The sequence below is a fragment of the Anas acuta genome, chromosome 2 (genome assembly GCF_963932015.1).
Source record: "Anas acuta chromosome 2, bAnaAcu1.1, whole genome shotgun sequence".
Taxonomy (NCBI): domain Eukaryota; kingdom Metazoa; phylum Chordata; class Aves; order Anseriformes; family Anatidae; genus Anas; species Anas acuta.
Genome location: NC_088980.1, coordinates 94,503,483 through 94,517,838, shown reverse-complemented (window position 1 = coordinate 94,517,838; position 14,356 = coordinate 94,503,483). Strand labels below are relative to the sequence as shown.

General features: G+C 36.3%; 1 protein-coding gene across 8 annotated transcripts in view; it reads right to left on the bottom strand.

The window, feature by feature from the left end:
- Nucleotides 1-14,356, bottom strand: part of GABBR2 (gamma-aminobutyric acid type B receptor subunit 2) — a 492,905-nt gene that overhangs the window by 25,662 nt on the left and 452,887 nt on the right. For all 8 annotated transcript variants that reach the window (XM_068671237.1, XM_068671240.1, XM_068671241.1 and 5 more), the window contains one exon: nucleotides 10,449-10,559. In XM_068671237.1, the coding sequence (XP_068527338.1) occupies nucleotides 10,449-10,559 (111 nt within the window). The remainder of the gene's footprint in view (nucleotides 1-10,448; nucleotides 10,560-14,356) is intronic.

Below are 14,356 nucleotides of genomic sequence, written 5' to 3'. Positions count from 1 at the left end.
TTTGAAAAGGGATGAGACCCTGAGTAACTATTTTAGTTCTAACCCAGACGCCTCTAACCATAGTGACCACGTTTATGGGCCAGTGTATACTTGGCAGAATTTCTGTTTTCTGCTACAATCATTAATGAGATTTTTAGGGTTGTGGGTCATCCCTTGCTCTCCCCCCACTTCTTCCAGTACGAACAGACTCTTTTCCAAAAGCATTATTCTGGGAACACAGCCAACATACTTAAATGAGGCCAGCACTTATTACAAATAATGGGCATGAATTTATAGCTAAGGCAGTTAGAAAGCTATCTAAAATATCAATTATAATGGAAAAAGATCATTTGAACAGTGTCGTGGGTGTTAAGGTTTGACCCAGACTCATTTATAATTAAAAACAGCATGGAAAATGGTTAAGTATCTTCCAGCTGAAAGGAAGATATTTATTTACTTGATAACTAAAGAAAGAGAGAGGCTCTTGCAGCAAGTGGGTTTCCTCTGAATGATGCACTATATATTTGAGAGCATTGTTTTTAATTTTTATTGGCATTTTGGGTAAAATATTTGCCTCAGGAACAGAACTGTGCTTTTCTAAAAGTCACAGCTCATCCTTGAGACTCAAACATGAATAAAAACAGATTTTTCCACAGCCTGCTGCCAGGACAGTGGTGATCACAAAGATGCTCCTTGTTTGCCTGTTAGGAGTTTGAAGGGCTCCACAAAGCTGATGAGATTCCTCCTCTGAGACAGAGCCTTCCAAAGAGAACATGACACTTCATTTTCCCTCCATTTGCCTTTCTCATGTTCTCTCTTCCTGAGGCTTAACCAATCTGCAGAAAGATTCACTTGCTTGACTTCAAAAAGCCTGAAACTCCCTAAAATGGCTTCATTAAGGAATGGGATGCACATTGTCAGCGAAAGGTCCAGATTTCTATAGTTCTCCGATATAGTTTTGAATATGAAATGCATGAGCTCCAGTTAAAAACACAGCCTCTCAGCAGTCCAGTTCATCTGGTCTCTGCTCCTGGTATCTAAACTTTAAACATTAATCTTCCCCAGCTATGTAAATCAACCCCCTCATTATGCTCGGGGGCACCTAAGTCTTGAGATTGCCAAGGAGTTTAGGGACTATTTGATATTTAAAGCCTGCTGGGATTAGCAAAGCAGCTGTTTCTTCTCCTGTTGCTCCTCAAGGGCTCAGGCTGGTAAGGCTTCTCAGAGAACATCTGCCAGCTTGGCCTCCACACAGAATGCAGCATCAGCCTTCTTCACCCAAGACAACCATGTTGGGGATGATCAGTGCATTGCTTGGACACCATGGCACAGTTCTTAATTTTGGCTGAAATATGCTCCCTAACCCCTGATTAGAGGTTTTTTTTTTCAGAAGGAGCTCTCAAACTTTTTTTTTTTTTTTTTTTTTTTTTTTTTTTTCCAGAGCTGTCAGATTTTATGTAATGAGCGACTGGCTGTCTTAATTACTTGGGCACTTGCGTGGGATGCTAGCTCTAATCTCTGCTGAGATTTTTGATTAAACAGTCTTTAGAGAAGGCGTGCATAAACACACCGGGATGGAGGGAGGCAGCTGTTAGTAGTGCTAATGTGCAAGATTCACAGAGGGACAGGACACATCTGTCCCCACTGTTTTATACCAGCTAGCTTAGGCAGCTCCTGGCTGACAGTTAAAAATCCCCTCCTGAGGCTCCTAATGGATCCTGTGCATCACAGAAGGAGTTTGAACAACTCAGGGCAATGATTTCTCCTATAGAAATCAGTTATCTAAAGGTTAGGCAGCACAACAATCTACTATCAAGCCTGATGGTCTAAATCAAGTCCCTTCAGGGATCTCAACCAAAGACACATTGAGAATGCAGCTAGGAAGGCTTACTACACCATTAGAGTCATTAACTTATAAAAAATGCCTTTTCCCATTTTGGTCTACTGAATACACATCTTGTTGATGTAGGAAGTGTCATAAAATGTTGTTCTGAGCTTTTACTGAAGGTATGGGCTGTACAGGAAAGATTGGTTTGTTTGTGGGTACGCAGCTTCAATTTGGCACCACATTGATTGAGATCATTACCTTTGCAGCAGTCCACACAGTGGTTTTTAGGCTATGTTGTCAGTGTACCTAAAAAGGCAGTGAGAGGACTGTTGTATAAATTTGGGGAAAACAGTGTCTGAAGAAAATGGAATTATACCACCATAAATAATGATGGAATTTCGGTCACTTCACATACTGAAGTCTTAGAGGAATAACAGGACTATGGAGAATATGCTAGTTGCGTTCATAGATTTTAACGGGCAAACTTTAATTTTTAATAATCTTTTACCAACTAAATTGTGATAGCAGGGAATAGAGTAAAAGTGTTTGTAGATGAAGTATGGGAAAACATTTAGCACTGTTTTAAGAACTTGACTAGACAGTTCATGTTAAATCTTGTTCAAGAGAATTACTGCTAAGCACATTGATGATTACTTACTGATCCACAGCATACATTAATACAATCAAAAGTCTAATTTGTTATTGGACTACATAGACTGGCAGATGACAGGCAGGAGATTACTTCTCTTCCTGTCTTCCTTATTGCCATGTGCTTACCAAACTGGTTAGTTTGCCTATATGTTTCATTTCAAAGTCATGTTTGCTTATACTCTGAACAAGGGATATGAAACATATTAATAAAGACAAAGAAGGAAAATTATAGCAAGGATATCAGATAAAAGCAGAGAAATAATAGAGAAAATCAGAGAAAATCACAGTCATGTTTGCCAATAACTAGAGGTTATGGTTTTGGAAAGATTATATATTGGATTAGTCTGCAGCTTTGCAGCTAATTACTGTATCGTAGTAGCACTTACTGAGCTCAGTTGCAGATCATAGCCCTGCTGTGCCACATAAAAGCAAGCTTTTACTTCAAAGATCTTACAGCTATTTTTATATCCAGCTAGGGTGCTGGGAGATTTCCCCTCCCGCTGCCCCTTGAAATAAAGGCAGTTCTGGACTCTGGCCTGCAAATATCTCTCAGTCTGAAGTAATCGTAAAGTTGGAGTTGTGGGTTTCCAGATTCATGTTCATTCATTAAATTTGTATCACAGACATAAGCATTTCAGTGAAATGGCTGCTCATTTTTTCAATGAGAATTTTTGAAACTGAAAAAAAAGCATTTTATTTTTTTTTACTGGAGAATCAAACAGTGAAGAATACAGAGTAGTTTTCAGGAAAATTTATGAATGAGTGATCTATTTTTTTTCCTATGCGTCAGCACACGATGTCAGGTTAGCAAACTGAACGACAAACTATACCCTTACAGGTCTCCTACCTACACAGTACAATCTGACATTAAAACACCACTCACTCCCCTGATCAGGCAGGAGTCAGCATTTATTTTTTTCTTTCTTTTTTTTTTTTTTTTTTTTTTTTTTTTACAAATGTTTAATTAATTTTCATAGAACTGCTCGACATAGAAAATACTAAAGGGAAGCTTAATATTTCTACTGAGCATTAAGACAACAACTAAACATTTTTTGAATTGCAAAAGGAGATATTCAGATATTCAGCTGGAGAGCTTTTTTCTTAAAGGTCATGGTAAAGTCCTTCAAGCTGCAGGTGGCTTAGTAGGGTCCTGCACAGATCACGGTGGAACAGCAGTTGTACAAAGCTGTGGACACTAACATGCATCCAGATAAAAATGTCCACTTTATACTCCAACCTTTCAAATAAACAGGTTAATAGCATCTTCTGCCTTCTTTCTGTTCTGGTGATATTTGATTTTCCTCCATGTAAACTCTGATTAGTCATGAAACATATCATAGTAACAGTTATTACCAAATATCCATTTGGAATAGCTCTATATGGTCTCTGGCAAAAGATCACCATAATCACACTTTAAAATGATCAAACATCTCTGATAAAAACAAGGGTGTGTTACAATTTAAATCTATTTCTGTTCTATAAAAGTGATGCAAAGAGACACATAAGGGGATATGCAATATCTGCAGTATTTCAAAAACATATTTGAAATTTCCTTATGGTCACAGTAGGGAAAAATTATCCCACAAAACCATATGGTAATTTATGTTTAGGACACTAAAATACTGTCAATGTTTAATTAAAGATATATTAAAATCTCTCGTACCACTATAAACTACCCTCCTCCACCATTAAACTTAACTACCTTCCTCTCTAATGCTTATAAGGTGGGACAGATGGGTTGATGTTAAACGTGCCATAAGTGAGTTGGAACCATGTGGTTTAACTGAGGAACCAGTCCCTTCTCCTGAGTACTCTTTTTGATCAGGAAGGGAATTAATAAAGAATGTGAGCAAATGTGTAAAGAATTACAGATGTTTTGAGATATAATTAGGAATTTTCACATAGTTTTGAGACCATTTATATATTCGTTTTCTACACAACATATATTCATTTGATGAGGAGATTAATTAAGAATATACAAATTATTCATACATTTTTATATATATTCATAATTTATATATTCACATAAGACCATAAAATTGGGAGGGACTTCAGGAAATAGAATCACAGAATCACAGAATAGTTTGGGTTGGAAGGGATCTTAAAGATCATTCAGTTCCAACCCCTGCCACGGGCAGAGATGTCATCCACCAGACGAGGTTGCCTAAAGTCCCATCCAACATGGCTTTAAATCATCAAGTGCAACTTTCTGCTCAAAAGGCAGGCTCAGCTAGGAGACCAGACCAGGCTGACCATGACATTATCCGGTCTGGTGATGAAAATATTAAAGGGTGGCAACTGATCAACCTCTCTGTGTAACCTGCTCCACTGCTTGATTTTCCTCAATGAGAAAATAAATACATAAACGTGTCTTTATATCCAATCTATACTGAGTGAATACAGGAAAAAAAAAAAAAAAGAGTAAAAACAGAAAAAATTAGCAGTGCAGATCACAGCTGCAGTGTTCATGGGCTAGATGTACGATGAGGGTTTAAAGCACCTGAAGTGACAGTGAGATGCTCCATCAGCCCAGTGCAGGAGCACAAGGCGCTGACTGTGCAACTGGACACTGCAGCCTAAACTCTAAAACATAATACTTAATGCCTTCTTGCAAATCTACTCCCAAATGTGTGGAAACATTAGAAAAATAATACGAGTAGATTGCTCTATTAACTATCAAAGTGAAGGAAAGGTATCTGAGAAAGAGAGGCAACAGGGGAAGTGGGGGAAATGTTTACAAACAGTAACAGAAAGATGCTTGGGTATGTGCTTTAAACTGTCTTCCCTGAACTTCATAAATGTATAAAAGCTTTCCTCAGCTTAAAAATTGTTTTGGTTGTTGTGGAATTTGAAACAAACAAGCAATAAAATTGGCAGAATAGACAGAATTTATCAAAACTTAAAAAGAGGAAATTCATCCTAGCAATTATGAATTAAGGTTCTAAAACTGAAATAGTGTATTTTTATACACTACAAAGTGTATACAGAGTTAAATTCATAATAGAAAATGAATGGCTAACAGCATTAAGAGTATTAATTAACATTTCTTTAACAAGTGTGAGAAAAAAAGGATTCCTAAGACTGATTCATTCCTTGGAAGTTGACAAATTCAATAGTAATGATGCATGATAAGATATTCTTAATCAATATTTTTGTCCTATATTTATAAAGAGATGGAACAATGCATCCATGTCTTACCAAAACAGTGAAACTCAGTATATTCCGACAGTTAGAGAGCTCTTGAACACACTGTCAAGACTAGTTGTTGTCAGCAGAGATACCTGGTAGTTTGCACACAGTAGCTTTAGGAATTGATTTAGAAACTCTCTGGACTGCCGGACTTAATTGTTGATATTTATTGGAATTCTGGCAAAGCTCCACTTAAGATATAAAGGGGTCGTATGAGAAAAGAGAAAATGGAACATCAGCAATTACAGAGCCATTGCTGTAATTTGTATCTTAAAAAAATTAATGAAATGGCTGATACCTGAACTCAGGCAATAAATGAAAAAAAAAAAGCCATATAATTCAACATGCTATTAGTTTTTCAGTGAGATTGTAAGACTTAACAAAGATAGTCAGATTTATGCAGCTTGCTCAGAATTATCAGTAGTGTTTGTGTAAATATAGTATGGTGATTTTAAAATAATATGTAAAAAATTCAATATAACAAATTTAAAGTGGTTGAAATCTAAGCGATAGACATCTAGAATGAGAAGGCAATGAAAATGAATAGGTTTACAAAACCTCCTAACCTAATGCTATCCCACATTTACTTCTGACTTGAAATAGACTATAACAGAGTTGCTGAGAATGATACAGAGGAAGCAAAGGTGGAGACAGGTAAACAATTAATAGATGTCATTTTCATAACACAGTAAGATTTTTAGAAAAGTCACACTCAGGGTAGTTTGTCTAGCAATAAACATATCAGGTTATTTTATCGAAAGAGAGATAATAGATAAGCAGAACCCACCAAGATTTGTCTAGCCAGAGCTAGACAAAATTCTGCCTATTGATTAGAGATCCTCAGGGATTCTTTCAAACTTGAAATTAAGATTGAACATTTATCAAAAAGATATATTTTAGTTGAATTAATAGTATTTTTAGCATCTTAAATCAATTAAAGAGTCATGCTGTGCAACGTATCAACCATAGTGACCAAAACAGAACACTGGAATGTGAATCACGAGAAGGAATTTGACTTCTTGTTCTTATCAGCCCTCTTAGTGACCTCTACCAAGTCCGATCATGTATATCCATCAGTTTTTCATTTCTTCACCATGATATTTTTGTCCTTAGCAAGGTAAGCTAAGGACCATACATTAAAAACTGTGTATCAGAAGTGGTCAGTAATAATAGTTACAGCTCTGAAAAAAATATGATAATGTTTATATGGCAAAAGTAGGATTTGATATGCACAGCAATGGCCAAGTTGAAAATATACTTTGACCTTGAGATTGTGTTTCTCAGTAATATGTGATATTACATCAGCAAAAAATTAAACTTCCAACATATGAACACCTTAAATCTAATGATAATTAAATGCATTAGCAGAAAGAAGGGAATCAAACTGTAGACAAATCCAGTGTGTATGATTAATATGCAAAGTACCCTAGAGGAGTCCAATCCATCCTTAATCTGGTATTGTTCTTTCTGAGATTGGAAAATAAATTCACACTGCCCAGAAAGATGCTAGTAATGCAGCACTGGCAAGATCAAGATAATGTGATTTCTATCATCCTTTGGAATATGCAAAATAAAGGTAGTTTTCAACCATGTCTACACCATCAGATATTAAAATTCGACATGCTGCAACTGGTGATTGTCATGTAATCACAGAGGGGCCTTGAGCCTGCACGTAGTCTTTTAGGAGCTGAACATGAGATGTCACAAAACTGCATCCAGTACATATGATGGGGGTTGGCCACTAAGAAGACTAATGCAAATGACAAAGGCAAGATTCAGGGTTGTCATCTTTCTATTATACTCTGGTCACCAGTCCTGAAGAATTTGAAGCCAAAAATTGAGAGGCTTTCATGCAGTTAGCAAGCATGACTTCAAAGGAAATTGAAGAACTATCAATCTTTTTTTCTAATGTTTCCTTACTTTCATACAAAAGAAACTTGTGCTTCCTGGCAACTAATGGCTTCCCTTGCCTTACCTTGCCCTTGCCTTCCCTGCCCTATCTTGCCCTTCTCTGCTCTGCCCTATCCTGAATGATTTATTCACTGCATTAGTGCATTTAGGTCACAAGAATGAGCAGTATTTGTCTATACACTCAAACCATAGCAGAAAAATACTTTTCTAGGTGAACTTAATTTCTGTTTTCTCAATTTGAGACAACAAGAATTCACCATAGATAATTTTGGCCCAAGGAAATCAATAAGTCATTTTACCTTAAATATTGCACTGTGCTGTAGTTGTCAATACTAGCTCTTAGTATAAAGCATGTGAAAACATAAATAAATAACTAAATATCTTATTATTACAAACTGCTGAGTTTCACACTAGATAAAGCATTATAAAATGATACAGTAATGTGAGAGGTTCTGTTTGTTTTGATTTTTGTTTTGTTTTGTTTTGTTTTATTATTCCAAAAGCAAGCTATATCTGGTGTAAAAAAGTCTGAAACATGTTTGGTGATGAGATTAAAAGCATCTATCCTGTTCTCCTGATATCACACAGTTGTATACATTACAGAAGAGTAGGACACCATAGCAATTATTTGATCAATTCATTACAGTTCCTTTCTTTTTCATATATAGAGATTTATGTGATAAATGGCATTGGAGTAATAAAAGTATATATTTCACTGGTGGTTATGAAACACTGTGTGCCTGAAATAATTATAATGACTAATACCAAATGGCATTTGCAAACTTAAACAATCTGAGTCACTTATCTTGTAGAATACAGTACAATGACATGATAACAAACCAATCTGGGGCAATGATCCAGTAGAACCAATGAAGTTTAACTATTGTCCAGAACAACCTGAACACAAAAGAAACATTTCAAAGAAAATTACATGTTTTTAAATGTTTTTTTTTTTTTTTAATTTAACATTATTTTTCCCGTCTCTACTAACAAATGGCAGAATTTTTCATTGATAATATTACTACAGTTATTCTTACAAAAAAAAAAAAGTAACCCTTCAGTGTTTTATTTAATGGATTTTGATTTCATTTGTTCATTTACACTGCCCTATATGAAACAAACTTATTTACGTGTTGCTTTTTGAACAGAACAGCAGGGGAAAAATGTCTTTAGCCATTGTATAGGGAACACTGACAACTTCTACCTCAGAAAATGTGAAATGAACTGTTTGAAATTTCTGTATAAAGATGTTGAAAAGCAATAAAAGTATGGAAAACCAGTTATTCCTTTTAACGCATTACCTAAAAAACTCTTGCAAAATTAAGTATTTAGAGGGAAAAATACTCTAAGTGAGGAGTAGGAATTTACTGACAAATACATCTGAATAGTAGTCAAGGAATATGCTAGAAAAGAGACAATAAGGTTAAATAACTTGACAGCAATCGGGTACTAAAGCTGACATCTTAGTTAGCTATCTTACTGTCAAACTGTGGCCTCAGTCCTGGTCAGAGTCACTGCTCCTAACTTATAGCAGCCTTGCCCTTGAAACAAAAGTCTCTTGATGCCTTGCTACATGCTGAGGTTGCCATGAATCCACAGCCACATTCAACTACCCAGTAAGAAATGCTGAGATGTGGAATCTCTCCTAAATCCTAATCCCTGTGGGGTGATCACATATGTCCTATAATTCTTGGTTGCACAGCCTGCTTGGACACCCTCCTAAAAATAGGTGTCTACAGCTAGTCATATTTTTGTATTTCATTTTTAAATGGGAAGGTAGGAAGGCTTTCTTCTGGTGAGCAGCTCCAGGATCAGAGCCCAGGAAGTGGAGGAGCTCAGTGCAACTTCCTTCTCTGCCTGAAGACACCCTTCAGCAGACCAGCCTGACCACAAAGCAACTGAGTGTTTGGAATAAATACAAAAAGCTCTTGTCCCTTCCCGTGAACTTTGTGCTGCGTATTTAAAGATCTTCCAGCCTGCAAAAAGCTGTGTGAAAACAAGCAGGACCCTGCAGCCTGGTAGAGCAGCCATTTGCTGTAAAGCAGGGAGATGTGTTCTCCAGGCACTAGCATCTCGCTCTCCCTGGCTTCCCAAAGGCAGCAGCACCAGCAGTGCTGAGTGGCAGCAGCTGACCCAGTCTTTCATGGGTGTCCCAGTGAGCAGGCATGCTACAAATGCACAGAACAGATTGAACCCTTCAGGCAGTGTAAGCAAATGTTTATCTAGTTTTAGGATCCAGATGGGGCTTAGCTCAAGGTAGGTGTTCAGCTGGTCAGTGCTGTCAAAAATTAGATATTTTAAAAGCCTCCAGGCTTAGGTTCTCAGGAGATTTTAATCATGAATGGTCACTTTTACATATTTTTTTTTAAACTATCAAGGTTTGAGATTGTTGGTTCCTGAATTTCATTTTATCAACAAAACATTTTTTGTGGAGATGGACCTCGGTGAAAAAAGTGTTATTTTGACTCTGACTTCAAATTCTTCTCACATATCCCGTGACTATTCCTGAAGGACATTTCCAACTCAGAGGCAAACATTTTGAATAAGATAGTCCCACCCTTTTGGAAAACGTAAAGGAATTCAGATGATCAGGCTGCTGAGTTTGCAAAGTCGTCTCATTCTTAGACCCATCTTTTCACTATTTAATTTCTTGGTTTGTGATGTATTTATACTATTCAGCTTTAATGCTATTAGTGTTCTATTAGTTTTATATATTCTTATATCCACATATTACCACTTAATAAACATTAGAGTAGGTCCAATTACAAAAGATGTATTCAAGAAAGTTTTAACTCACTCTCAGCCATCAGGAAAGAAAATATCATTCCATTCATGCCTATCAGCAAATAGCAGCTTGAAAGCAGCATTATGCAGAACAAGCTATGCTTACCATCAGCAGCCCTTTATATGCATAGACAATCCCAAGCCAAATTGTCATGTGAGTATTCTCGCAGTGCTCCAGGATCGGTCGGATGGAGATGTCTCTGCCCGCAGGATCAGGCTATAAAAATAAAGGTTGAAATATTTAAATTGTTTTCATCTGTATTCACAGATTCAAAGGTAGTTAAATCTATTCTCAGTAGACTGATGTGTAGGATACAGTAGATTGAGGATGTGTAGGGTATGCCATTAACAACTTAAAAGAAACCTGTGATGGCTGCAGTTCTAAGAACCTGCAAAGGAATGTAGTAAAAAGCAAAGATCAGAGGAAACAACTGCATGATAGTTACTGCTAGATGAGGTCACCTCTACTGCAAAACAGAAAGAAAAGGTCTGAAATTACTCTCTTTAACAGTGTCAGTCACATTTATCAGCTTCAGGACATCTATTTTTTTTTACAAGGCAAACAGCTTGAATGCACAGCCATGAAAATAAATGTACTTGAAGTCATCCTTCCTTTCACCTGTGGTTCTTGTGTTACTGGCAAATGGCTGATAAACAATGTATGAAACACTGCTGTGTTTCAGATGTTTTCTCAATGATAACCATGAGCTAAATCAAAGACCATTTACTATGGAAACTGCAGCAGTAGCTTAGAAGAGAGTATAAATCATCAAAACACTGGAGCAAACCTGTGCAAAATTTAATATGGCTGGAAGTTTTGTAGCATTTTGGAAAGCACAGCGTATAAAAGCACAGAATCAAAAGGAATTGCAGACTACCACGACTGTTTGAATGAGGGAAAAGTCATAATTAATGCTCAGAGAAACCTGCAAGAACCCCTCCATTTTTACATCAAAAATAAAAAAATAATAATACCCCCCCAACAAATAATAATAATAATATTAAAAAAAAAACAACAGTTATAGTGAAACTGCTTTTTAATGGTGTACATCATTTAAGAACACAAGGTGCTTCTTATATGTGATTCTAAGAGATGCTGTTTTTGTTAGGTACCAGAGAATGTTCCTTTTGGCAATTCAGAGCTGTGTGTGCTATTATTCAGTGTTGCTTTACAGAATACTCTGAAATCCTGAAAGCTGTTTTTGCTTTCTGCTTTGAAACATTGGATCTGATCTTCAGCTAAAGTGACATCAACCCAAACATAACTTTCTGTTCCTGGTTGTCCCTGTAGGCTTCGCAATTTCCCTTTGTGACAAAAAACATGTGTAAAATGTCTCATGCAGGAGAATAATAATTATTACATAAGTTAAGGAAAAAATCATATTTCCACCAACTGAAACACAGAATTGTAGGTGAAGGACTTTAGAGAGGTCTGAGTAATTTGCTAGAGCTTATACTTGCTGCTTTGAATGCTAGTGTGAATTCTGCTACAGACTTTAGTGGTAACAACATTAATGCTCATTTGTTTCCTCCATCAAACTTTTTGGATGTGAGGCATTGCTCCTGACCTTATATAGAGTAAAAAAAAAAAAAAAAAAAAAAAAAAAAAAAAAAAGTATAATGTAACAAATAAAGATATAGATGATATAGATATAGTGGTAAAAGAACAAAAGAACAAACAGCCTTGTGCTGTGCACTGCACAGTCACAGGATTCATAAATTTCCTTACAAATCCTGCAGTAGGCAACATAATAACATTTAAAACCTATTCTTATCCTGGACTTCTGTAGAAACCCTTAAGAGAAGAATAAAGAACTTTGTAAAAAATATCTCCTAAAATAAAATAGAAATCAGGAAGGCAATATTTACTGTCCCTGAGAGCTTATGACTCCACCCTAACAGCTGCTGATGGAAAGCAAATAATCATTGACCACAGAACTCAAATGAGTGACAACATGAAGTGGCAGTACAACATTTCAGATGCTGCAAATGCTGTTCTGGGGATCAGTACAGCTACCCAGTTCTCCTTGATCAATGATAAAAGTCCAATCCTAAAATTTCTGTTAAAACTTCCTATGTTCAACATCATTTTTGACTAGTATGGAATGAAGTCTGCATGATAAGTTGATCAAATATAGCTCTAAATATGTAATTTACATGTGAACAGACCTGTATTACAGACACATTTTTTTCTGAAATTGTGAATTATGTCTGAGATTAATATAAAGTTTTAGTTTTGCTGTTGTTGTTTTTAATCTTTATATTACCATATGCCATTCCTCATGGTCTGGAATTATGGAAATTACATAAAATTTAAGGTAAATTGTGGTCATCAGAATGACTTTTTCTTCACACTGGGGAGTTGCCACAGGACTGTCCCCTCAGTTCCCCAGTCCTATGTCCTTTCTATCATATATTTCCAGTTTCATACTTTTATGAAATGAAGAGGTTTACAAACAATGTAAGCTTCCACTTGGTGCAATGGATTATGCCATGTGCTTTGTTTCCCTTGTCCCTGGATTGAAACCCGCCCCTCATGCTTTGACTGACACATTCCACCACTTAACCAAGTAAAAGTAATTGGAATTATTTCTTATTTTGAAAGGTATTTCTGAAATGCTGAACTCCTGTTTGGTCAGTTGCAGATAACTCTTTTATTTCCACTATGTAGTTATTCTCTAATGCAAATTTGCTTCAAAATTGTAAAGCATATGTCCATTCATTACTCAAAACTGAAAAACTCAGGCAGAAAAATGATGAACTGGAAAACATAACTTGTTTTGAAATCCTATTAGAGAGAACGGATTCGCATCATTTCCCTAATAGGAAGATAGCCAGATTTTATAAGGCCATGATAATTTAAAAAATATGTTAATTAAATAATGCAGTGTATCCACGTCTTCCATGCGAGATAAGAAAGTCTTGTTAAGTGTTCCAAGGGGAGCAGGAAAAGGGAGAATACTCTGCAGCATCAGCAGTTTTGTACATGGGACAGCATTTCTTTCCAGATCTGCAAGGTGGTAGCATATTAAACAAAATTTTGTTGAGCATTTGTGCATTTGGAGTTAAGTGTTGGAAGGTAGCAGTAATTTTACACTGAACTTATTTTGCTGATTACTTATCACTAGTGCAAAATGACATTCCTGGTTTACTGCTTTTAATTTGCCATTCTGTTTCTTCACTGATTTTGCATGAATTAACTAATCATAGCGAAAAGCTGAGTTAAAAAAACATGATATTTTCTGATGTCAAAAGAATTTTTAAAAACTCCACAATTACAGCTGAATGGAGCACTTCAGTGACCTCTCTAATCATCCACCATTTGTGCACTTTTTTACTGCTTTAGAGAGGATGACAACATAAATGCTACCAGTGATTATATATGTACTGGAAATTTGCCCTTTCCTTTTATAGAAAACAATCTAAATGCCCTTCAGATGTCATTCTCAAAAGCCTGAAGACCTCCTGTCTTGTGATTAGGCTGAAGCTTTCCTACCTCCTCTGAAACCTAATAAGGTTTCTGACATTGACATCAATTTCTGGAGTGTTTTGAGCAGTTGAACATAAACAGTTTAATCCATTCACTTCATACAGGAGTTGTGTATCATCTCCAGTAAATGCTTGTTTTACATCAGATCTGCTAGGTCTACAGAGCAACTCAAGCCAGTAAACAGATAAACCTACACAATGATTATACATGCTTTCCATGCATGTTCAAATTGTTATTTGTCACCTCTGTAATTTGTTTGCCTTTTTATTTTCTTTGCTCTTCAGTCTGTTGGTGATCTGGCAGATCTTCTCCATGGTAGGTGAGAAAGGACTTAAATGGTTACTGCCAGATGGAGAAGTAAAGATTAAAACCATCTGGAAACAGCAGGAAAATTTGCAAGAGAGACTAGGGCACGGGCAATGAGAGAAACTGCTGAGTGCCTTGCATATTCCCATATCACATCAAAAACAAACAAACAAACAACAACAACAACAACAAAACAGTCACAATGAGAATCAAGTGAA